General features: G+C 40.1%; 2 protein-coding genes across 6 annotated transcripts in view; one reads left to right on the top strand and one right to left on the bottom strand.

Annotated features, from left to right (window-relative positions):
* Window positions 1–18890, bottom strand: part of LOC101849441 (actin-related protein 8) — a 29215-nt gene extending 10325 nt beyond the window's left edge. Inside the window, exons 1-9 of the mRNA XM_005093309.2 lie at window positions 18698–18890; window positions 13933–14106; window positions 11738–11848; window positions 11014–11118; window positions 8327–8500; window positions 7523–7633; window positions 5586–5701; window positions 3885–4038; window positions 2324–2557 (exon numbers count right to left, since the gene is read on the bottom strand). Coding sequence (XP_005093366.1) covers window positions 2324–2557; window positions 3885–4038; window positions 5586–5701; window positions 7523–7633; window positions 8327–8500; window positions 11014–11118; window positions 11738–11848; window positions 13933–14106; window positions 18698–18760 — 1242 coding nt within the window. The 5' untranslated portion in view covers window positions 18761–18890. The remainder of the gene's footprint in view (window positions 1–2323; window positions 2558–3884; window positions 4039–5585; window positions 5702–7522; window positions 7634–8326; window positions 8501–11013; window positions 11119–11737; window positions 11849–13932; window positions 14107–18697) is intronic.
* Window positions 13464–24810, top strand: part of LOC101849675 (regulator of nonsense transcripts 2) — a 45384-nt gene continuing 34037 nt past the window's right edge. Inside the window, exons 1-3 of one of the 5 annotated variants that reach the window (XM_013079734.2) lie at window positions 13464–13721; window positions 24117–24336; window positions 24603–24785. In XM_013079734.2, the coding sequence (XP_012935188.1) occupies window positions 24239–24336; window positions 24603–24785 (281 nt within the window). In that variant the 5' untranslated portion in view covers window positions 13464–13721; window positions 24117–24238. Of the gene's footprint in view, window positions 13722–19193; window positions 19292–22760; window positions 22834–23462; window positions 23632–24116; window positions 24337–24602; window positions 24786–24810 lie in introns of those variants that run through there. The other 4 variants (XM_005093310.3, XM_035968472.1, XM_013079735.2 and 1 more) reach the window with 4 other exon arrangements.

The following is a 24810-nucleotide window of genomic DNA, read 5'->3' as shown; positions in this document are numbered from 1 at the left end:
CGCTATAAAACACCAAAGGACATACACTTTGTTAAAGTTCAGCTTTTCCTCGTTACAATGGTGTAAGTTGTGTATATGTTCGATTATTAGGAGCTGGACAATCGCCGAGGAAAGCGAAGCCCCTCGCGCTCGGAATGCGTGGTCGGCCGATTCTAAAATTGACAAGCGTGCATTCAAATGCTTCGCGGAACGAGGGATGATTAAATGCCGCTTTTCATTGGCGGAGAACTGTAGAACTTTAAACGGACTTTCCCGTGGTATAAATTTGGCCTTTGTTGTTTAAATAGAAAGCCTGTAAAAATACCGTCAAAATTTTCAAAGATCATTTTTTACTCGAAATAAGTAAATTAGCGGCTTAAAAAAAATATCAATTAAATTTCGTGGGTGTCAAAAGGAAGGGCTTCCGAGTAACGAGCGACCACCCCAACAAACACAATAAAGAAGAGACCTAACCCTAGGCATACCCCTAAAAAGAACCTGCAACGGGTCTCATGTAAAAAGGCCAGCACAAGTCCAAAATGAAAAAATTAAAAAACCACACTCCAAAACAAACAAGGAGCATGCATTAGTATGGCCTAGACCTACATCTACATTGCTAGATCTAGATCTAGGCTATATAGTATAGTATAATAGGGTTTGATACAATAACACAATTATCAATAGAATTGGAATGAATCCTCCATATAGATCTAGATTAGATCTAGATATCTAAATAAATCTAGATCTAGATCTAGATTCTAGATCGAGATCTTGTAGAACAAGTGAATAGGAATAGGCCTTGAACTAGAATCTAGAAATAAATAAATAATTCACGCACCTGATAAAATGCTTTTTTAATACTACAGCACAACCTATGATTGGGTTTGACACAATAAATTTGGAATATGAATCCTCCATTGAGGTCTATAATGATCTATATAAATCTAGATCTAGATAGATCTAGAACATGTGATTCGGACTTGAATGAATCCACATGATCTGAACAATTGAATTTGTGAACAAACGAAATTCAAAATGTCCGCTCGAGCACGAAACTGAAAGTAGATAATTTAGGTCGTCGTCCTTTTTCGTATTCGCATTTCTACCTGGGTTCCGACAATTATGTCGGAAACGCCGACGTCGGCACGAAAACGAAAGTGCCGACAAAGCCGACGGGAGAAAAAGGGGGCGCTGGCAGTCGGCCAGGCTTCGCACTTTGCACATTGACTGATACAGGTGGGCCTAGCGATAGCATCTGCCGGCTCGCGGGTCGGGTCGCGATTGTCGGATTTCAGACGATTGTCGGCAAACATGCAGGTCTACAGGGGTTAAGAATACAAAGGCGTTGAGGGGGGGGGGGAGAAAGACAAACTCAATGAAATTAATATGCACTGTAAACGTCGGGAACAGATAGCTTAAGACGAAACTGTTGGTCATAGTCATAGAGACGACGGACCAGCTACGTGGCTTTCCAAGCGACCACCCCCGACCATTACTCTCTTTGCACAGCATGAGGGGCACTCTCACCAAATATCTGGTTTTCTAGTAAATTCTATGCTTGTCTTATGCAGGCTGTGCAGGTTGTAGTGAAAATTTCCCCTTGCCAAGCTTAACTTGTCGGCGTGTTTCGCGGATCGGAGCCTGCGTTTAGAGGGAGTGACCGTGCGTTTGTACGTCTAAATTATATAGCAAAAAACCCGTCAGATGACGAAAGCGTGCGTTTGAGCGGAGCGTGCTTTTGTATGGCGTGCGTTTAGGCGGAGACTACTGTACCACAATGCTCAGTGGATATGGGCCTTTCAAATGGAACAGATAGACTTGGCATACAGCTACTTTGAAAATTTAGTTTCTGGTACCTAATAAAACAACAGTCATTTAGTGAAGGGAAAAAGTAAGAAAGACAGACAGAAGCAAAAGAGAGATGGTAAAGAGTAAGACCTACCAGAGGCTTCCTCTTATCAACAAAAATTATATATCTTTATGAAATTAAAAATCCTTTTTCAAAGCTAAAGGCTACCAAACCAGACACTGGAATGTTTTTTCTGCTGTACATAATGAGATTCCAGAGAACAAAGTCACAGAAGCCTGCGGTAAGAAATGTATGGAGCTGGCCACCTTGCACTGAAAAGCACTACTGACAGATATAACAATGCCAAAAACTGCAAAAGGATTAATCTAAATTCTGTACCTCTGTTATGGCATAGAAAGGCATTCACGAACACATCTCTTTCTTCAAATGCACACAAGAAAGTACTAAATGAACAAAGGTCTTGTTCTCTTTGTTCTTTCACTGAGACCTGGTGAAGAAAAACCCTAAAACACGACTCTTTTCCGTCTTTATTACCCATGACTGCCTCTGAGTTTGTCGTAAGTAGTCTTCATCGTGTGGGTCATCAGCATCCCCTTCGTTGCGGCCTTGGACGTGGATGAGGTGTTGGCCCAGCAATCCAAAGGCCATAGGTCTAAACAGAGCCATCGGGGCCAGTATGGGTTCATCGCCCAGCTTCACATTGTACTTCATCACAAACTTGTCTGGCTTGTGAATCTCCAAAGCATGCTGACTGATCTCACTCTGGTCCTGGGGACATAAGTCAAATGGAAATTGAACTACAACAATAGATTTATTTTGTTTGGCTAATCACACCGTAATCTTTATAGGTAATAAAGTTCATAAAAGGATATTGACAATCGTAACAGTCTATTTAGGCCTATGAATCTTAAGGTTTGATGGTTTGGGAAATAGCAGGCAAGTGTAAGGATTTATATAAATTCTAGTTTGATTCCTTTTGTATGATAAAACAAGTCAATGCTAAAAGTGGGGAAAGAGGAGAGTGCCTGTTGTTGAACGATTTTTTTTCAATTCACACAAACAAAAAGAAGTACTTAGAGGAGCACAGCGGGCAGGATGAAACGTTTGTGTAAAGTGTAGTGGAACAAACTTGTGACTTGCAGAAATAAAACTGATTTTTTTCGGAGAAGACAGGTTGATGTTCACAGGACTGTCTCAAAGGCTTAAAATAGGGAACATCTGAGGTGCAATGTGTCTCAGACTATGAGTGCTTAACTGTTGGAAATTATTGCAAAAAGACGTTTAAAAATAATCAATCCAAGGAGTGCAGTCAAAGGCTGATATTATATCAAGGCTGGTTATGAAGAAAGTTGGGGAAAGCTTTTTTCAAGAACCAAAACAATAAATATTACACAAGCATTTGCTCACCCTAGACTTTCACTGTTTTCAACCCTACAGATAAGCTAGTGGAACAATGTTAGTTTACTTGATTTAATTATTTTGACGAGCGCCTAACTTAATAACAATGTCCTACATATAATAAGCCTACTAACACAATCATCATCTACATACTTCATCATTTACCTACCACATCAATCTACACTAGTCTGAGCACATATCCAGATATCTTTCCCATTACTTAAAATACTGGTACTGCGTTAATATTACTGAGTAAAAAAATGGCTGATATTCAGCACAATGAAACAAAAGATAAAACTATCTTTTCATTTTCGCCAAGCAAGAGACATCGCGTGTCCAACATTATCGAGTTAGATATAGAGATAAGACAACATGCTGTAGTAAAGTCTTTAAATAAGACTCCAGTCTAGGGTCACTTGCACTAAAGCGCTTTTACAGAGCTAAGACAATGTGTTGTTGGACAGTTTAACAATCAGACAACTAATCCAGGGCCACTTGGACTGAAACGTTTTTCCAGAGATAAGACAATGAGATGAAGGAAACTTTAACAGTCAGACTCAACTAATCCAGGGCTACTTGTACAGAAACATTTTTCCGTAGCTGAAACAATGGGTTGAAAAAAAAAGCTTAGTAATCAAACTTCAGCCCAGGACCACTTGTACTAAGGTATTTTTCCAGCAGACTAAAAACCATTTACCTGATCTAGATGGCAGCAGGTCTCTTTCAGGGCCTGTAGCTGTACTACATCTCCTGGGCAGGTGAGATTCACTTCAGGCAGAGCGACGCCACAGCGAGCCAACAGAGAGTGGAATAAGCGGCTCACATCACTACCCCCATACTCCATCGTGATTCTGAAAGAAAATCAAAGGTGAAAACAAGAAAACTAGACAATAGAAGAGAACATTATTTTACAGACAATTTTTAGTTAGCGAGCACTAGCTTTTTACAATCTTTGGTGGTGACTAAAATAGTCATGAAGATGAACTCATTTTTGGAAGTTCCTGACACTCAATAGGTAGCGTAAACACAGCCTCGCAGGCACTCACGCACTTCCGAGCTCGTGGTTTCGGTGAAATCGGGGTAATTTAGACCGCTGTTTCTTCGCTCTTTCGCTATAAAACACCAAATGCTGTACACAGTGAAAAAGTTCACATTTTCCTCGTTACAGTGGTGTAAGTTGTTTGTATATCCAAATATTTGGAGCTGGAGAATTGCCGTGGAAAGTGAAGTCTGTCACAGTCGGAATGCGTGGTCGGCTGGTTCAAAAATGGACACCAATGCATTCTAATGCTTTCTGGGAAAGACTGATGATTAAATACCGTCTTTTAACTGGCAGAGAACTATAGAGCTTTGAACGGGCTTTCCCGAGGTATATTTTTGGCATTTAAATGGAAAGCCTTTAAAAATCACGTCAAAGTTTTCAAAGATCATTTTTAACACATAATATGTAAAATATGCAGGGGAGAGGGGGGTTCAGAGTAAAAAATGATAAAACAATACAGTGGAACTCGGATTCAATGACCTCAAATTCAACGAGAACTCGGATTCAATGAGATGAGACAGATTCCCCATTTTTTTTCTTCTTTAAAATAAAAAAATAACCCGGATTCCACGAGCACTTAAAACAACGAGCTCGGATTCAACGAGGTCGCTTCCAGGGTGAACATCCCCCGCAGACGCAGCTTCGCTCATTTTTCTCCCAGAACGAACTTTATCTATTCCCGGAAACCATCCATTGCACCAGCATCGTGAACCATTATTCACTTAGCCGATTGCATGCAACCAATCAGCGGCTTTTTTCCATACCAACACATGTGTTGTTGGCACGCGCACGTGTCTACTCTGGTGTGTGTCAGGGTCGGACGGACGGCCTGCACAGGTGTGACTGTGTGAGCGTGTCGGGGGGGGGCTAGCGGTCCGGGCGTTGAACGTCGCAGATACGAACACGTCACAGTCTTTTTTCCCCCTCGGTAACTGATCATTATTACAATGAAAAGCTAGTCTTGACGTAGATCTACGTAATGAATTGTTCGCTGGTCTATGGAATCAAAAGTTGCCGTATGCTAGGCTCTACACTGCAGCACAACTTTTTGGTAAACAATCGAGACGGCACAGGCGTGTGCATTTGAACGAATCGGTCTTTTTTTTACACAGCTCATAATATGCAGGCATTTCAGGCATTACGTGTGACTTCTCTTTATACATTACTTGCTCAGTGCCAGTAATTATCTCCACAAAACCTCGTGTTTGCTATAACGAACACTTGGATTCAACGAGATTTTAGGTCAGGCCAGGCGACCTCGTTGAATCCGAGTTCCACTGTAACTGTACCATGCTTTTGATGTGCAAAAATAAAGCGATAAGTCTGATAAACATGTTTTCAGCTGTTCATCACTACCTGCTTCCCTTGTGTGAAATGCCATCCTCTACACAGCTGATACTTGTCTTCTGGTCACCCACATCCACAACACAAGCAACTGTGATACCAGAGCCATAGGTTGCACATACAGACTCCTGGAAACAGACAAAACCTTCAACACTGATGATTAGACAATGTACAAAATAATTTTTTTTTAAATAAAATAAAAAGACACAAAAGAAAAAGTAAGAACTATTTCCTTGATAACAACAAACAATAAAAAAAGAATAAAACCAAAAGTACACACTTAAAAGTATTTCTGATTTGATAAAAGTAAACAAACAAAAGCATTAAGGGCTTTACCAACTTGTTATCTCCCACCAACACATGGGTCTCAACTCAGAATTCTAAAAAAGGAGGAACTTTCCGGGTGATCGCCACAGAAGCCCATTTTCGCGAAACACCCATTATTATTATACTGTTGAACCCTAAAATGCTGAAATAAAAACCATCAATTTATCAAAGCAAGGTTATTTCACACCAATTTGAGGGTTTGGGAGCTAATTTCAAATAAGAGTCACGTACCAAATATTTACAATCTTGATTACGTACAGAAAGTGGTGGCGCCTGGGGTCTTGTGCGACTTATTAATATTTTCCCTTCATCATATATAAACTATATAAAAATGAATCTTGTTTTGTGCCCAGAACTAGAATATTGACTGTCATGACTCATATCATATATATAGGCCTATATAATGAACATGAAAGACAAACATTAATGCTCAAACTCAAAGTAGAGTAGAACAGCCCAAGTAGACCTATTCAGTGTGAGAGGTGTAAGAACTGGAGGGGGGCAAGATGCAGTGATACTGAAAATCTGCGAATCTTGAACAGAAAGCTAAAATATAGAGAAGTAATTTACTGTCACCAGTCTAATGAAACGCGAACCCTTAGGCCCGAAGTTCCATAACACGCTTACAAGTTATGACGGTTCCCGATTTCACACAAGGCCTGCACCACCAACGCACACTTTACGTTGCAGAGAGCTGTAGTAGTACTACAGTAGTAATCAAAATTCTAAACATTAAGCATTTGCTTCCAGTTTGTTTTTTTGTCCTCTGGTGTTGCGTCCAGCCCTCCCCCTATCCCCCAGTGCGTCTTTTAAAAAAAATCAATAATCTCCCCCCATTTCGGAGTCTTGTACTTCGCAGCACTCAGATATATTGACCGGTCACAATGGTGAGTCCTGTACTACCGCAGCGCTCCGTATGCGCGCAGGTTCATTGACCGGTCACAATGACGAGCCTGACAAGAATCTGGAACTTTCTCCTCTTTTTTTTGTTGTTGTTGTTGCCCCTACAAGTGACGGCACAGTGACAAATATTGATTGATTTCATGGCGACACCACGTTTGTAATGCCGAACCTGCATGTTACAATAATTGTTGGGTTATCATACAATTACTGACAAATTTCTGGGGGGTAACGAAAGCGAAAGTAGATCTTGATTTTCCAGTCAGTCGAGCCATGGTGACACAATTCCGCTTGCCGCCAAAGCCGCCAGTTCGCGTGAAGCGTACTCTCAGAGACGAATTAATATCACAATCGCGACCGGCAGAAATGAACTTAAAGACGTTATTGGATTTGGTTTCCAAATAATCGAGATCTTTTATGTATTTTCCCGGGTCTCTGTGATTTTTTAAAAATTCCCGGGGCCTGGCAGTCACCCTGCTCCCAACAACTCTCTTTCTGATTGGCCCGCTGTCGCGGTAGCGGAGTTTAGTGGAGGAAATGGCGGTAGCGGAAATCCGCTAAATAGCGGAATATTGAGACCCATGCAACAACAAAACAATTGTTTAATCGCACACACAAACATACTCACACACATCCACCCACCCACACACACACAATCAACCAAATGCAAACACATTTTACCGTATCTACCTGAGACTGAATTTATTCGTCCTAATCTTCACCTGATGTACAATTGCAGCACCAAAGCCAAAAGTGTTCAGTAGCAAGTTCACCAATGCCTTGATGTGTTTGTGTACATAAACATCTGGGATTAGGAGGACAGCCCTGTAGTGCTGAAACAATAAAACTGTGAGTACATGACAGACTTCAAACTCACTTTAAAACTTTTCTATTAACCTTAACAGAGCAAATTTTGTCTCGTCTGAAAAAGGAAACAAACCAGTTTAGATGAAAGGATGTGTTATGAAAAAAAAGTTCAAAAGTAGAGGGGAATACATACTTCATATACCTTTATTTTTAGCACTCATTATAACTCTAAAATAAAAATCATGAATTGTGAGCACTAAAACTGCGAAGAGCATTCGAAAGAAAAATATCATTTCCATGGTCAGATATGTAATGATAAAATAGAAAGAGGTTTTGTCTCAGTTGACAAAGATATGAGCCATACACATCTCAATGTCCAGAAATTGACCACTACATTGCAGAGACGGGTTCTCTAAAGTATGAGTCTAAACAGTATGAGCCTTTTATATTCAATTTGGTAAGAAAAGAGCTCAGATTTCATTGCTTTTACACAGTACGGGAAAGTACTTTAACATGAAAGTGGGTTCACAATTAATCCAAATAATTTTTTTTACTCCTTGACAGCTAACTATATATATGTAAATACATGCTAAGGAAAATTCCACTACACGCAAGACGTCATGGGTCACAATCTTTAATTAACGCTTTTTTTGCTTAAAGCCCAGAACTAGTCTGGGTCATGACAGAAAAAGTTTGAACTACCACTGTGTTGTACTCACTTTGAGGTCTTTCAAAGGTATTTCCATGTGGTCCTGTAGTACACAGCCCCAGATGGCCTCAATATCAGCCAGGACAGATGACAGGGTACCCCCAGGACCTTGGTGAACATTTAGCTGTCCTCTACGCATGGGCCAGCTCAGACGATAATGCTCTGATGGTCGAATGTACATAGCCTGGAAATCAGAAATATAACATGAATCTAACATTAGAAAGATACTGTTGATTTGTCTTTTAATTTTACTTAATTAATTAAAGATTTCAGCATAAACTGATACTTCAATTTAGGTGTTATTAACATCATCATCATCAAGTGCCAGATCTCTGGCAGACATCGGTGATCATTGTTCTCCATTCATTCCTTAGCTTGGATGCTCTTAAAAAAGTTATATTACCCTGTTCTTTTCCCATTACCCATCTGTTTAGGTTCTCCAAGTTGGTAGCTTTGAGCCTACCCCTGCCTCATTTGCCTTCAATTTTGCCAGTAAGAGCGAGATTTTCAAAACTTTTATGTCTATTCAGGTGTCCCAAAAACTGCATTTTTGAACACTTGAATAGACATAAAGGTCTTTTTTCTCTTCTTTTTTTGATATTATCACTATCTGAAAAAAAAAAATCCCACCATATATCTCAGTTTATTAAACAGGAGGAGAAAAAGGCTCAAAGTCAAAGAATACTTATATTAAACCCTGACAAATCAGTTAATTTGTATGCACAGGGTGTCCAGCAATATTTCCCGAAAAAATTTACTACCTGGAAAAAAATTTACTACCCAGCAAATCAAGCCCCACACCAGCTCGAAAAAGGGAGTTAATTTGCGCCATCAATAACATATATATTATTATTACATAACATATGGAACGAAAAGAACACACAACAAAGTCCAGTCGACAAAATGGAGGATAGACAGACGATCGCAAGCTTGCTTGCAGCTAGATTTGATTTAGTTTTAGTAAGGTTTTTACGGCGCTCGCAACTGCATAGGTGATATGAGCGACAAGGGGTGGATGTCAACAGAGAAGTCCAAGCTTCGACTATCAAGGCACCCCGGAAATAGAAGTTCACAAGTGTGACAAACATACAAAAGAAGTAGAGGAAAATGACGATAGTAAAGAAGAGGACAGAAAAGGCAGCAGTTTCCCCTACGCGGGTCCAGCACAGTATGAGCATGACATTGATAAATCAGCCCATTTACAATTCTACTGTGCATAAGAACATGTTAATATCCTCCCTTTGGGAATGGCCTAAAGACATTTCAGTCAATAGCACTGCCCTGGTTGGGGGGGGGGGGGGAGATTTGTACCTAATGTGTACACACAGGGTGACTGCCAAACCGGCTTCTCCATTTTCCAGGGCCATGTTACACAACAACAACGCGCGCGCACACACACACACACACCCACACACACACGTAATGACTCGAATAAACATATTCAGTGTGAGAGGTGTAAGAACTGTGAGAGGGCAAGAGGCAGTGGCACTGAAAATCTGCCAGTCTTGAACAGAAAGCTACAATATTGTTCTAATTTACTATCACCCAACAAATGAAACGCGAACACTTTATTTCAATAACACGGCTTACAAGGTATGAAGGATCCCGATTCCACACAAGGCCTGCACCAACGCGCGCTTTGCAAAGGGCTCTAAATCTAATCAAAATTCTGAAATTTGCATACAGTTTTTGTCCTCTGGTGTTGCCTTCATCCGCTCCCCCCCTCCCCCGAATGTCTCTTTAAAAAAATCAATAATCCCTGCCCTACTCCGTAGTCCTATACTTCGCAACGCTCGACTTTTTAATGAACTTTGGCGACCCCAACAAACGCTGGTGCTCACCGATGCTGTACCTTGTAGTGCCTCGCGCGAAGGTTCACTGACCTGTCATGCTGGTGAACCCGACAATCTAAAAATCGGACAAAGCTTGTATTTTCTTTTCACCCCCCCCGCCCCCCCCAACCCCCACAAGTGACAGAGTCCGTGTAATTAATAAATTTTGTTTGCACGGCGACACAGCGTTTATACTGTACAACCTGCATATTACAAATGTTGCGTTATCAGTTTATCTTCGCCAAATTTCAGGGTGGTAACGAAAGCGAAAGTAGATCTCGATTTTCCCGATCAAGCCTCGGTGTCACATACACTTCCACCTGCCGCCATAGCCGGCTTTTCACGTGAAACGTACTCTCGGACGGGGAAAAGGTAAACGAATAATTATATCACAATCGCGACCTGCAAAAACGGAGGCTAGGGTTCACTGAAAAGTCTTGCTGGCTTCATCACTCAGTATGCAGGCTAATTTACGACCGTTTAACAAATTTTTACTACTTTCAAGGCAAATTTACTACCATTTACGACCAGGGCATCGAATTTACGACTTTTTTACGACTTTACGACTTTGCTGGACGCCCTGTATGCAAGACTTTTATAATACCTATTTGCCAACATAATTTTATTGTCTTTTCCTACCCTAGTCTCTTCAAATCAATGGCTGTGAAAGGTGTTGCATTAAATCTTTCCTACTGCTGACAGTAGTAACAACAAGAATTTTTGTTGCAGTTAAACAAACCATTGTACAAAAAGATACTAGTGTTGTTCCAGCAAAGCGGAGGCAAAATAAAACAGAATCCATGTAGCAAAACATATTTTAAAACCCAAACTGCAGAAAGCTGATTAAAAAAACTCTTTCTCTCGCCTCTTCTCCAACAACGTAGGGTGGTTTCTTGTCAACATCTGTCCAATTTGGGCAATCCTGAGATTCTGTCTTTTCACTTGGCACTTGACTATTGAATGCCATTAACTGTGAACAAAGTCATATAATTTTGCAATTTATAAAAGTACAGCCTTTTACACATAATATAGTGTAAAGCGCATAGAGCCTGCTGTTGAGCGGGGATTTGCGCTATACAAATGCTATCTATTATTACACTTAATTAGGTAATAAAACGGCTAATACTTCATTGCTATTTTTTTACTTATACATGTCTTACAAAGAATCAAACTAAATTTCAAACAGTTTGAAAATATTGTCAAAACACTGTCCACCACAGAAAGAAAGGCAACTCATAATTTTAGGTTTAGCAAACGGCAGATTGAATCCACTGTCAAAGTCATCAAAATCAAATAACCGTACTTTCCCATGACATAGTTCACATGGGGGTCAGATGTTTTCAACGTTAAGCTGACATAAAAATAAAAAAACCTCTAAAGATGTTCTTTGTGAATTTCTTTTCAAAGGAATCTATTCAGCAAACTTTGTAAAGTGTCCAACTTGAAAACATTTGTGACAAATTTTCAGATAATCACACTGACAATTGTGATAGTGTATAGAAATTCACCAGCACAGAACTATTTTAACAATATTGAAATGTTTTTTAAATATGTGAGAGAGAACAAATTCTGCATTGAAGTTGTAATACCTGTCTTGGGAGTGTAAGCTGTCTGTGGCTACCAGCAAGAGTAGGTCGAGACTGGAGAAGTTCTTCTATCGATGCAAGTCCAGCTCGAATCTGTTGGCCTGCCTCTGGGTGCTGGCGAGGTGCAGGGGTAAATGATTCAACTTATTTTGGTCAAGAGATTCAAATAAAAGCATTCAAATAATTTTTAACAAACAACAAAACACATTAAACGTAAAAAAAATAATAGCTTTACAAAGTTGGGGGGGGGGGGTAGTGTTTTACGGCACTCACCATTGCATATGGTCATGTCATATGAGCGCGCGGGACACAATAAACATTTTTAGTTGGTAGGAGATTTTGAATTTTACCCAGGCGGCGGCCAAAGCTACTCTACTCTAATTGATCTTAGACCACCAAGGGAACTTGAACGTCGCAACTTGCACACAATACCTCTGAGATTTTTCGCCCTTGTCTGAGAAGGCAAGGTGTAGATCTTTCCTACCAGAAGATCAGGGGTGTGGCTGAAAGACAGCAGTAAGAAGGAGCCAAGGAGTAGCAGTAAAAAGGCAGCAGAAAAAGTCAGGAACTCAGAGGGGGAGGCAAAGGAGGTGAGGGGGTGGGGGCAGAAAGTGGAAATGAAAGAAGACGACAGAACATTGTTGGAGAGCACGAAAGGAGACAATTTTAGAGAAGAAAACTTTTCCGTTGCTACCCGGATTCGAACCCCTGACCTTGAATGAGAGGCGAACACCTTAACCTCCCAGCCATGAGAGCCCCCTTTATAAAGCTGAAAGAGAGCAAATCTGTCAAAACAACTAAAAAACAGTGCCTATCAACAACAGAAGAAACTTTAGGGACAATCAAATGTTGAAAGGTAGTAATGAAAGCACCTTTAAGAACTTATTTTCTGTCTAGATCTACACCCTTCTTCAGTCCCTCATTCTATTTTTCTTTTCAGCCAAAATTCTAGATTAACTCTTTGATTCCAAGTTGTCACTTAAGTTGGGATTTTGGTTCAGTGCTTCAGCGGATTGCCACTTTTACTGACATTTTGAGGTACCACTTTTGTCAATCCCAAGATCTACATCTGGCCCTGTGCTACATGTACTACTTATTCACCGATATGACATTATGACCCTCTGTTCAATTACAAGTAGTTTGAGTGCTCATACAAACAAACCAATCAATATATCTGACTGATATAATCGTTTTTAAAGTAACATTCTTCGCCGCTTCAAAAGGGTGCATACAATTGTGGAATCCCTTGAGTACTAACAGAGTCCAAACAATTTTTATCTTCACCAAGCTCAAGGTCCTCATTTAAATTTTCTAAATTCTTCTTTCAAAGTACTATGAGCTGATCAGTAACTGAACTGGGTGACCTTTTGAAAACCAAGGGATGTCTCTTTTCTCCTCTTTGGCATAAAAAGTTTTAGGTCTACTCCATATTTTGTAAATCTTTACAAAATTAACTCACTGGCTACCGTTCCTGCCAGTGTGGCACGAATTTTCTATTGACGCCTAGCTCCTGTTCATGCCACTTTGGCACGAATATATTTGGAATTTTTTTCCGCTGAAGGATAGCCACTGTGGTTCGAACGGCTCGCGATATTAAAACATGAGTCATTTCCCTTTAATTTGAGATCGTTTCCTGCTCTCTAGCTCAAGAGGCATTTTTTTAGTGAATTGTTTCCTAAAGTCACTCTTCAGTCCGCAAAATGGCGTCCTATCGACCAAAACGTCAACAGTCTGCTCGAGCCAATATAAAAAAAAAACCCAATGAAATAAGATAACACAAATCTGTTCTGTTTTACTTACAGTTTATTTTGTTGGTTTTTTTAACAGTGAAAATTTGAAGCTTCTATCTTTAATAGATTGATCTCAGTGATTTTCTAAAAATACCCCCGAAATGGTGGTTTCAGGGGCCGGGCGCCCCCAAAAATGTTGGTAGTCAGTGAGTTAAAGCATGCTTGCCCCTCAAACCAGTTGCAGCAAGTGTAGCAGTGTAAGTGAGAAGAGTTATCAAATGACAACACATATTTCTTACATGATATATGCCACAGTCAGGCTTTTTTTTTCTTAGTGAAGGCTTGTCCCATACGAGCAACAATTGAGTGAAGTGAATCAAAACAAAGTAGGCCTAATCAATATTGACTTCTGGTTCAAATTTCACCGATCATTATAAAAGCAAAATAATAAACATTTCAAATACTTACACTACATTCAGGTCGGAGGAGCATGTGGTCATCTGGAAGTGAATTCTCTACATTTGGACATTTCCTAGCAATGCAGTGTGGCACAGTGATGGGAAAGGCATCTGATGCTCGGCCAACTCTGAGATTTACAGAGCCCGGTTGGATTACAATAATTGTTGGTGGCTGGATAGGATGCTGGAATTCCAAACAAATAATAATTCACATTTTTGAAAATGAAAAGTAAAAAAATGAAGAAAAGAAATGAAACAAAGGAAAGTTTAGCTATTTTTGACTTTTCTTTCTCATGTCCATGGTATATCATTACTGTAGATCAAACAACAAAACCGTTAGCATTATTTCTATCCTATGACCTTCTTCACCCACCCCATAGCTCATTGTTCTGAAAACTAGCATAGATGATTGAATCAAATAGATTATAATTTATAAAATGTAAAAAATCCCCAGAAGATGTTGACATTCAAAGAAGATGAATCTTTAATAAACGGTACCCATCGGTCATCGGGGCTAGCCAGATTTCCGTCTATGGAGAGGCAAACGTTACCATCATAGCATAACCTGAATGAAACTGATGATAACCTTAAAAAAACGAGCGTGTTTGTTTTCAAGGTCGCCAGTCGGGCAATTGGTTTGTGTTCAGTCAGTCACGATAAAGCTTGTGGCTTACAAGTCATGTGATCATCATGACATTGCAATGTCAGGGTCAGGCCTTTTCCCGTGAAATGCCATAACAAAACAAAATGGACTTTGTAGATCTCAAAAAGATCATCAAGATCTATAGATCATTCCCTTGTTTATGGGATTTGAGAACATCGCAAAACAGTAACTATATGATATGATATGTGGCAAGCAGCCTTGGGAAGGCATTAGAGAAGGGCATGGTTTTGCTGCGAATGGTAAGTTTTGTTAACTTCAGCACCATTTGATACAATATTAAGGCAGGGGTCTATTTGTAGGGTGCACTGAAGCTGCCACAAACTGAACTGAACCAATCCTCCAATGGGCACTGCCTATAAACAACAAAACACGACCAAAATCTTGATCTTTTCTCTTGGTAATCTGAGTATGTTAAAAAATTAGACCAATGCAGTTCTAGTCTTATTAATACACAAGCAAAACAATTGATTTGAAATAATTTTAGTGGCTATAGGTGGGTACTGCAGCCAAAAATACATTGAGCAGTGTTGTCCCCAAAAGTCAAAAGTAGGGCATCTGTGTACGGGAGTGAAAGTAAAAATCTACCTTTATAAGACCAAGTGTTCTAAAACTTTCTTAGTGGGTAATCTCAGCTCAAACTTAAATCTTTAAAATTGTAAATGAACTTTTTTTGGAGTGTTTATTTCACACCCCATAAACACAAACAATTTAGATCATAGATGATTTCTTCTAAGTATTCTAGTGGGCAGGTAGCTTTCACATTCCTGTCAATGCCAACCTGAACCAAAAGGAAAAATAGATCCAAACATGAGGGGAAACTAAAACTTTATTTTATTTTTTAAAACTTCCATCTCCTAATTCAACATCTTCTGCATGGCATGGTAATGGCGTAGGACTAGACCTACAAGATCACCACTAGATCTACATAGCATCTAGATCTAGATCTCCAGAATAGATCTAGATATTAATTTTTAATTATTAGAACAAGGATCTAGATGTAAAATCTAGATCTAGATCTTAACTCTTGTCCTGCGTCTGTGCTGAGATGTGAATCTTATCAGCAACCGATTATGTCGGACGTGCCGGGCAGGCTGCCAGGGTCACTCAGTGTGTACTGTTGGTGTACAGTGCGTGCGCCTGGAAATGTGTGTTTTCCCCATGAGTACTGTGGGAGTGTGTTAAGCGATGATGAAAATAACGCGCTATCTTTCATAGCTTTCTATTTTTATAAAGTGTTACAAACACATGAATAACCCCCTCTCATAAGCAGATAAGACATTACGAGTAGTTACGCCCATTCCAATAACCTTTCTAAACGCTCTTGTCGTTATGAATGGCCTGGGGTTCGAAAGGGGATTATATTATCTAAGTTATTCTAAGGTCAATTTCTGAATGTTTTGCACTCAAATTGTTCTTTGTACCTGCACAATGATATTCAAAATTATCAAACAAGCTTATTTTTTATCAGGTAGTATCATTTAATACAAAATCAAGCTCATTTGGAAGATTTTGTATAGAAAAATGGAAGTCTTGTTTCCTGACTATCCTTTCGAGCTCCTCGTGTCTAAGTGGGTCAATTTGCTCTATATTTTCATTGTGGACGAACATCTAGAGCTACCAACTTGGCGTGTTTTGAATGAGACGCATGCCTCGGTAACGAACCAATGCAGGAAGACTCAAGGTCTTGATTCCAAAACTGAAAAAGAATCGAGCAATCGAGTCCGATTTCCGAGATTTGGAAGTTGCTTCAAGTGGGCTGTTTAGAGGCCATGACTTGAACACTGCTAAAAATAGCTCTTAAGATCAAGACCTCAAGTCTTGAACACTGCCAAAAATAACTCTTAAGATCGAGACCTCGAGTCTCGAGTTTGACAGACGTGGCTGGCTAAGCCTGCGCGTGTGCCAAGACAAGTTGGCTTTCACGCATTTGTGTGTGTGTGTGTGTGTGTCGTGTGTGTTTGTGTGTGTGTGTCGTGTGTGTTTGTGTGTGTGTGTGTGTTTGGGTGTGGGTGTGTGTGTGTGTGTTTATGTGTGTGTGTGTGTGTTGTCTCCCTTCTATCACTCTTGCCAATGCGTGGGGCACAGGCTCCTTCTCTCTTGCACCCTTTGCTTCCTGATATGTCAAAGCATGCTTTGATGACAAATGTTTTGTTATTGTCGACGTTGTGTTATTGTATGCCAAAACGTTATTACAAATCATACAAACAACAGTACTGTGTTTTCCTGCTTATTAAAATAAGTCCCAAGCTAAAGATCGACGTCCAGACATGATGACTGACTCATTGATGTCCACTCAAAACACACAATATGATTTACAAAAGAATACGTGTACAGTGAAGATGAAAGTGCAGTGAAATTCAAAAGCAAGCGTTCAATGTTCAAGACAAAAGAAAGAGAAAAGGGAAGGGAAAGATTTAATTAGGGATGGGCGGGGGTGGGGCAACAACATTCAAAGTAGCGGTAGCCTGTGCAGCGTGGTTTCGTACTGGGCTACACGGTAGACATGACAAGTAGGCCTAGGCCTAGTTTAGCATTCACTCACCCCCGGGGAAGAGGAAGAGGAAGGTGGGGTGGGGTGGGGGGTTGCGTGAGACAATTGATAGTGACTGACTGGCAGTTTCTTGCCCCAACCTCACTAGGCTTACGAAAGTTCGTCCCGGGACAGACCCGTCTGACGTTTGAAACCTTTGAACTTGAGTGTAATGTACCCACCTATTATTGGGACGTGACATTTTTGTTGCATTGAATCCCGAGCAGTAGTGAGTTGCTTCAACATCGGTGGGACAGTATGACCTAATACTGTTTTCTCTTTCTCTTTTTTCTAATACAAAGCAACAGAGCACAGGCACATCTACCTCGATTCATCCACCTTGAAGACACAGTCTTGAATCTCCATGAATCAAGGCCTAGTGCACGCCAAATTCAAATAGTGAAAAAAACAACATAAGACACATATAAGTAAACAAAACTCACAAAAATTAATTTAACTTGGTAATCGGGCATTAAATTGGGTTCCACACGTAATTTTAGCTAATTTTGGATCGCTGATCACGAAAATCTTATTATTAAATTTGGCCAATATTTAAGAAATTTTTTGAATGCATTTTTAACTCTGCCTAGGCCAACATAAAAGAAGCCGCCTTATGCGGCGGATCAGTCCTGTCCTGGTGCGGTGTCTGTTTTGAAGCGAAAAACTCGACTGTGGGGTGGAATAGCCCAAGGCCTATCCCACGACAGGACTGTAATAGTGCGGTAGAGATTTAGATTCTTGCCTTGATTCTCGGAGTCTAGACTAGGAACCAGGCTAAAAAAAAAGGAGACGGGAGGCATCAACACTGGGGGGACTCGAAGCTTAGAGTCTGTGAACAAGATCGATCCCAGAGTCGATCTGGCTTAATATAGATCTATATGAAAATTGAAGGTCTTGTTTCTGACTATCCCTTCGAGCTCCTCATGTCTAAGTGGGTCAATTTGATCTATAATTTCATTGGACGAACATCTAGAGCTACCAACTTGGCGTGTTTTGAATGAGACGCATGCCTCGGTTACGAACCAACGAAGGCGGTTCTAGAAGAAAGCCACAAACGCACACAAACTCAAGCAGACTGACGCACATGCACTTTCACTTGAACTGCGTGAATGCTTGAGTTTGTGAGCGTTTGTTGCCTTCTTCTAGAACTGCCAGTATTGGTTTGTAACCGAGGCATACGTCTCATTCAAAACACGCCAAGTTGGTATAGCTTACTACCTAGGCTTTAAATGACATGAGAGGGGGCTATTCATGTTCAGGTAATGTGTTTGTAAAGGAAGCCGTTTGTAAAACTTTATGAATAGAAAGCTATGAAACCGACGTATTCGGTTGCTGAGAAGACAGAAGATTCACATCTCAGCACAGATGCAGGACAAGAGTTAATCTTAGCAGATCTAAATCTAGATCTCGATCTAGATATCTCTAGATCTAATCTAGATCTAGAATCTAGATCTAGATTAGATTTTAGTCTCTAATTTAGATGTTGACTTGCCAGACTTGACTGACTAGGCACAGGTTTATTATAAGTATAGCCTAAGCCTAAGTATAGGCTAATAACTTAAAGAATTCACACAGTCTTACATCAGTAACTGGATCCGGAGTGACAGGGAACAGCGGCTTTTTAGGTGCAGGCGGGGGAGGCATCTTTCAAATAAAAGGACTCGGTTTTTGATTCACAATGGTGAAATGTTTACAAATCGTGGCGGTAGTCGAGGGCTCCCTGCACAAGCACCACAATAATAATACACAACTCAAACTTTGCTTTGCATCTTGCAGTCTACAGCAGTCATCGCGTTTTTTTGTACTAGCCGGATACAGTTTGCATTGGTTGTTAATAATTACTAGATCTAGTGTGAAATTAAAAAAAATAGCAACCCAAATTGGAGTTTCAATCACAATCTTTTTGATTACATAAAAGTTGATTGAATTTACAGCTGTGACATCTTAAAATTACTGAAAACAAATACTAGACTGAATGAGAAGATATTCTATATATAAAAAGGTGCCAACTTGGCATACATGAAAGTAAAAATAAACAAAATTATGCTGCTTTCACATCGTGGGAATAAGCATTTTGTAAACAAGGGGAAAACACTCTTGCCTTTTCAGTCTGTTGTATCCTTCCGTTGCAACAAGAAAGTATCTTAGTTTTATGACGAGCACAGTACAGAAGGTGTGAGTATTGCGGCTACTACTTTCCCTTCTTTATTTAGAGCAAATATCAATAGGCCTAGATCTAGCTGCGAGTGTGTTTTAAATGTGTAAAAGGACCAGGATTTCATATTGATTAGATTTCGATAGACACTAGACAGGATCAGGAGAAATTCCAAACAATTCACACCATTAAACAACCAACAAGTTAACTAAGACTAAGAATCTAATGTTAGTGTTAGATCTAGATCTAGATCTAGATCTAGATATCTAGATCTAGTAGATCTACAGTACAATACACACATTCATATGAAGCTACAGCGAGCACCTATTAACTAATGAAAGTGGCTATTCTCACCCGCCCGGAAGTTCTCGCAAGATCAACTCCTCCCCTCTTCTCTCTCTCTCTGTCTCTTTCTCAGACTTTCTGAATACTGTCTATCGGTGTGGACGATCAAATTGACCAGAACAAAGTTAAAAAATGATGTTAAAACACAAAAGTAAATTAATTTGGTTGTCTACAAAGATGCTACGGCTATTTAACTTTTCGAATCGAGCCGAACTACGCGGGTCGCCATTTTGTTTTGCCCGGAAATTCTCGCGCTACTCCTCTCTCTCTTTCTCTCTCTCTCTCTCCACTGCCCACAGACAAAATTGTACGCTTTTAGTTGGCTACAGTTGTAATGGAACGTTTGTTCACGGCACAGAATTCTACAATTTTTCTGTTATCACAGTGTAGAATTCTGTGGTTTAGGGTGAACGCGCACCGGGTGAGAATAGCCACAAGACTCGCCTGCACTATTCTCATTCCGGGTGAGAATAGAGGTGGCCTTAGCCTTAACTAATTGGCGCTGATTTGGACATTGGCGACAATGATGCATGTATAAAAATTATTCAATATTTTGGCCTGCTTCGGGCGTTCCAGTCCATGAGATGAAAGAAAACGAAGCGCTTACAGAATTGAAGTTGGGATATGGGATAGAAATAAGAGGTGAGAGATGGGAAACAGAAAATGGGATTTGGAAGATGGGACTATAGTTATATTTATGTTTTGATAATAATGATTATAATGACTGTATAGCATAGCACCGAGTCAGCCTGAAAACTGACGCAGATAGAAAATGACAGGAAACTATAATTCTTATTGTAATAACAAACATCTCTCCCCCCACCCTCTCTCTCTCTCTCTCTCTCTCTCTCTCTCTCTCTCTCTCCTCTCTCTCTCAATCGCGTTCTACCTCTTTCTCCCTACCTCCTTCTCTCTCTCTCTCTTTCTCTCTCTCTCTCTCTCTCTCTCTCTCTCTCTCTCCCTGCCCGCAGACTAAATTGCAGCCGTTCAACTCAAGAGCGCCGGAACGTTTGTTTGCGCTTGTATCATGGGCTGTCACGCACCAGCTACAGCTTTCGCCCAAGTCTCGCGCGGACGTGAGATAGGGCAATTGAAACATCTTGGTATACACGGTCTTTGGTACAGGCTGAGGTACTTCTTAGATCTAGTAGATCTAGATTCTAGTAGTAGGCCTAGACTACAACAACAATTCAATGCAATGATGGAGCTCTACATGACGACATAATGATATCGGTACAACTTAAGGGTCCCGTCTGTTTAGACTTGGCATCACATCCTCAGAGAACCGGATATCGATACTGGTCTGATTTAAATATTCAATACCAATGTTTTATCAGTATATCTAGCCTAGGCTACAAAATGAGCTGTAAAATTTCTATTGTTTTTAACAGGGCAAGGGGGGTTTCAGAGCTAACAAAAACAGGGAGGGGTTTCAGGGGGGTATGTCCCCCTGAATTTGACCATAATTTAATGTTTGCAATTAGGTTTGATAGGCTATCTCTTCATATATCGGCACGCGTATTATTGACAGCCAGTGTAAAGTTTTCAGTGTTGTCACTATTGTGTACAAAGTTTGTGTCTTTTGTTATAAATACAGTCGAACCTGTGTAAGATGGCCACTAATCGTGGAGGAGAAAACAGGCCGTCTGTCTACAGCCGTCTTAGGCAGGACTGATGAAAATAAAGAAAACACACCATTCACTTTTGATGAGATCCCAACTGGAGGTGTGGGACTGCCGTTAGTCTAGGCTAATTAAAATGTTTGTTTGTTTGTTTTTTGGGGGGATATGAAGGTTTTTGTTTTTGTTGTTGCTGGTTTTGTTTTGTTTTATTTGTCTCTTTGTTTTTTAAAAAGAGGAATGGGGTTATTTTTGATTTTTTAAATATTCCCTTCTGAGTTCCCAACTGGAGTTGGTTGCGGGCTCAGGACATGAGTTAAGTCTCTCCATTGATGCTGTCCTCAATAGCTGGATTTATCTGAATGTGTGAAATATTTTTGTTTACGCAGAGAGATGAAAGTTTTGTGACAGCTATAATGAATATTAAATTTTACTAAGTGTATCAATTCAAAGGAGGAAGATAATGTTCAAGAATAAAACAAAACAAAATGTGTCCGACAAGGAAGACAGGATAAAATTTATAAACAAATAGGTTGCCACCACTCGGAGAACAAGCGAAGCTTCTGTCCCAAGTTCATGCTCACGTCCATTGTGAACGACTGGGTACACAGTGACCGGTCGCCTCACATGATTTGTGTTTGAGTTTTTGGCAGGGCTTTTAGGTTATGACAGACCACACTCTTCCCTCACCAGCAGCTGAAAATGTATTGTTACTGGGTGCTTTACTTGAGAAAACAAGAGTGGTTGGGACCTACTCAGCATGATTGGACATTGGAGAGACTAACAATAACGACAAGTGAATGGATTATGACGGCTCTTCCACAGCGTCAGGGGCCAAAACATAATTTATGACAAAGTGTTGGGCATCTCAGACTTGTAATTTCGTTGATCGTTGTTAAAATATGGTGGCCTAAGCCACGTTGGACTGGTGCCCATTTTCATGTAATGAAATTACAGTCAAACCTGCCATGACGGCCACCTGTGCAAACGGTCACTTTCCATTTCCCCCCTTGCGTTTTTTCTATATAATTTAACGGTGTAAAACGGGCACCTGTCTAACACAGCCACGACCACCTTATTTTAACACACAACCCCTATAACACCAAGCAATAACACCTGTCTTAGACGGCCACCTTACTGACTCCAATACGTTTTGTCATAAATCATGCATTGGCCCCTGGCGTTGCGGGCGAGCCATTCCCCTGTCGTCATTGTTAGGTAGTCCCTCCAACCAATCATGTTGCATAGGCCACTCCCACTGTTGACCTATAGGTAAGCGTGTGATCCCTCATAACCCACTCATACACAAATCGTAAGTGAGAGGAGTGGTCACTGTTTACCCAGTCTGTAACAAAGTAACAATGAACGTCAACATGAGCTTGTGACAGAAGCGTTGCTCGTTCTCCAAGTGGTGGAGACCCATGTGTTTGTTTTACCATAGCACTCGGCCCTCCTTGTCTGACACATAATTTCGATTTCGTTTTATTGTCATCCTTGCACAAAAGCAGCAACAAAATTTTTTAAAATAAAATAAAACCGAGCGAAAACAACAACAACAACAATGCGCCTACCTTCGGCTGGGACTTCAGAAAAGAATGGTTTGTTTTCTTCATCTTGATCAGTCCTGTCTAAGACGGCCACCTGTCTTATACGACTACTTTTCTCCTTGACAATGGGTGGTCCTCTTACACAGGTTCGACTGTATATATATACAAGCGCAAGGGGGAAAATGGAAAGTGGTTGTTTGTACAGGTGGCCGTTTTATCAGGTTTGACTGTATGTTTAAACAATATCGCACCAGCTTATCTCTCAAATGCTCTTCATCCTAGTCAAAAGTATGTGTACCAGCAAGAAGGCTTAGAAGGTCTTCCAGTCATATTTATATAAATCAAATAGTCATTTGTTAGTGAACTACAACAATTTTATGGACAATGTTCCTTAAATTCGTATGGCCCTCTGGTGTGGAATGCTGCACTTTGGCTTTATATTAGAATTAGAGGCTTGAGGTCCCTGGCAATGTTTAAAAAGCAGTTAAAATTTAATATTTTCGCTTAGGCACATAGTCTTCTGATCTGTGTAGTAGTATTATTAGTAGTAAAACGTAGACAGAATGAGTGGGAAGAGAAAGAGGGAGTAAAAAGAACTACGTTCTTTGTGCTTTGTTAAATGCATTGAGCACTTTCCTAGTGGAAATACACCACTATATAAATGTAATCTAAATCTATTTAATAATATTATTGTGGTATTATCATTCTCCAATAAGGTTTGATCCTTTCAAATTTCCTCTGCTTGGATCTTTGCTTGAGGGCTTGATACCTGAAAGGCCTTCGCTTGCACTTGCATAGGGGAGAACTGATGATAAGATAAAGACAGTTTATGTATTGTCTGTCTTCCAGGTACATATACTTTCAAATTCAGCTCATTTTGATGTTGTGGGAGATCAAATCCCATCTTCTTTAAATTTAATCTCTTAAACCTCACTGCTCTGTCGCAAGAAAAGCTCTGAACCCCTTGTAAAATGAGCATAAATATAAATCAAAAGTCTTCGGTCCTCGGGCTACCGAGAATCCCTTTGGCACCTTTGGCTTATATGGAAAAGAACAAGCTCAAGGTTCTGTTTTTGAAATTAGATTTATAACATTCTTGTTAGACTAGAAAAAAAGCATTTATCTGGTTCAAATACAAATTTCTTGAAACAGGGTTTAAATTTGATTTAGGGTGAGGGGTAAACTAAAGGATAAAATGCGGCACGCTATTTTTCACTCTTTTTTTTTGGGTGGTCATTTCGTGAGTTTAAATGTTGTACATTTTATTAATGGATGAGCTGTGACTACTCTTTGAATCTCTCAGGTTGAAAGTAGCCTATTACTTTCCATTTCAGGAACATTTCTCAATAAGTGGTATGTGGACGAGATATTGATGATGATGGGTCTTCTATGTCTCTATGAATGATAAAGATAAATAGTCATTTCACACTGCCAAAAGCTTGAAGGACTGGTGGAAATGGAAGTGTCCAAGAAACGCACAGAGCCAGGTGGAAAGGATCAGGTGGCACGTTCCAGCAGAGGTGATGGAGACTCTGGAGAACAAAATAAAGAGCAGTGAGTTTCGTTTGAACTGTTTTACTTAAATTCATGTTTATACTAATGTGTATCTTGATGAGTTTGTTAATAAGATGGAGTTTGTAAGATCAGGTCTCCATGATTTCTGTCATATAGATATTTTATATTCAACTGCAATTTTAGCTCTGAATGAATAGTTACAGTTGCAGGGAGAGTAAGGGGAAAAATGAAAAAGAGCATTAGGTGGGTGTAGCTGATAGAAATAAAGATTCTGACATATGCCATGCATTTCATCTTTGTTCCAGGTCATGGAGGGGGGAGAAACGAGGGTCTGGACGAGGAGGTAAAGGGTCCTCGACTCACACTGGTGGAGGAGATAAAGTCAGCCGTGGTGATTTGGGGGACCAGATGCAAGAGAAAAAAGACAGGAGTACCCGCAAAGACAGGGCAGGGGAAGGTGATGAAAGGGAAGGCAACAAAGACAGAAGGTATGTATTGTTTTGTCTTTTTAGA

Source organism: Aplysia californica, unplaced genomic scaffold (assembly GCF_000002075.1).
Source record: "Aplysia californica isolate F4 #8 unplaced genomic scaffold, AplCal3.0 scaffold00061, whole genome shotgun sequence".
Classification (NCBI taxonomy): domain Eukaryota; kingdom Metazoa; phylum Mollusca; class Gastropoda; order Aplysiida; family Aplysiidae; genus Aplysia; species Aplysia californica.
This window is presented reverse-complemented; position numbering and strand designations above follow the sequence as displayed.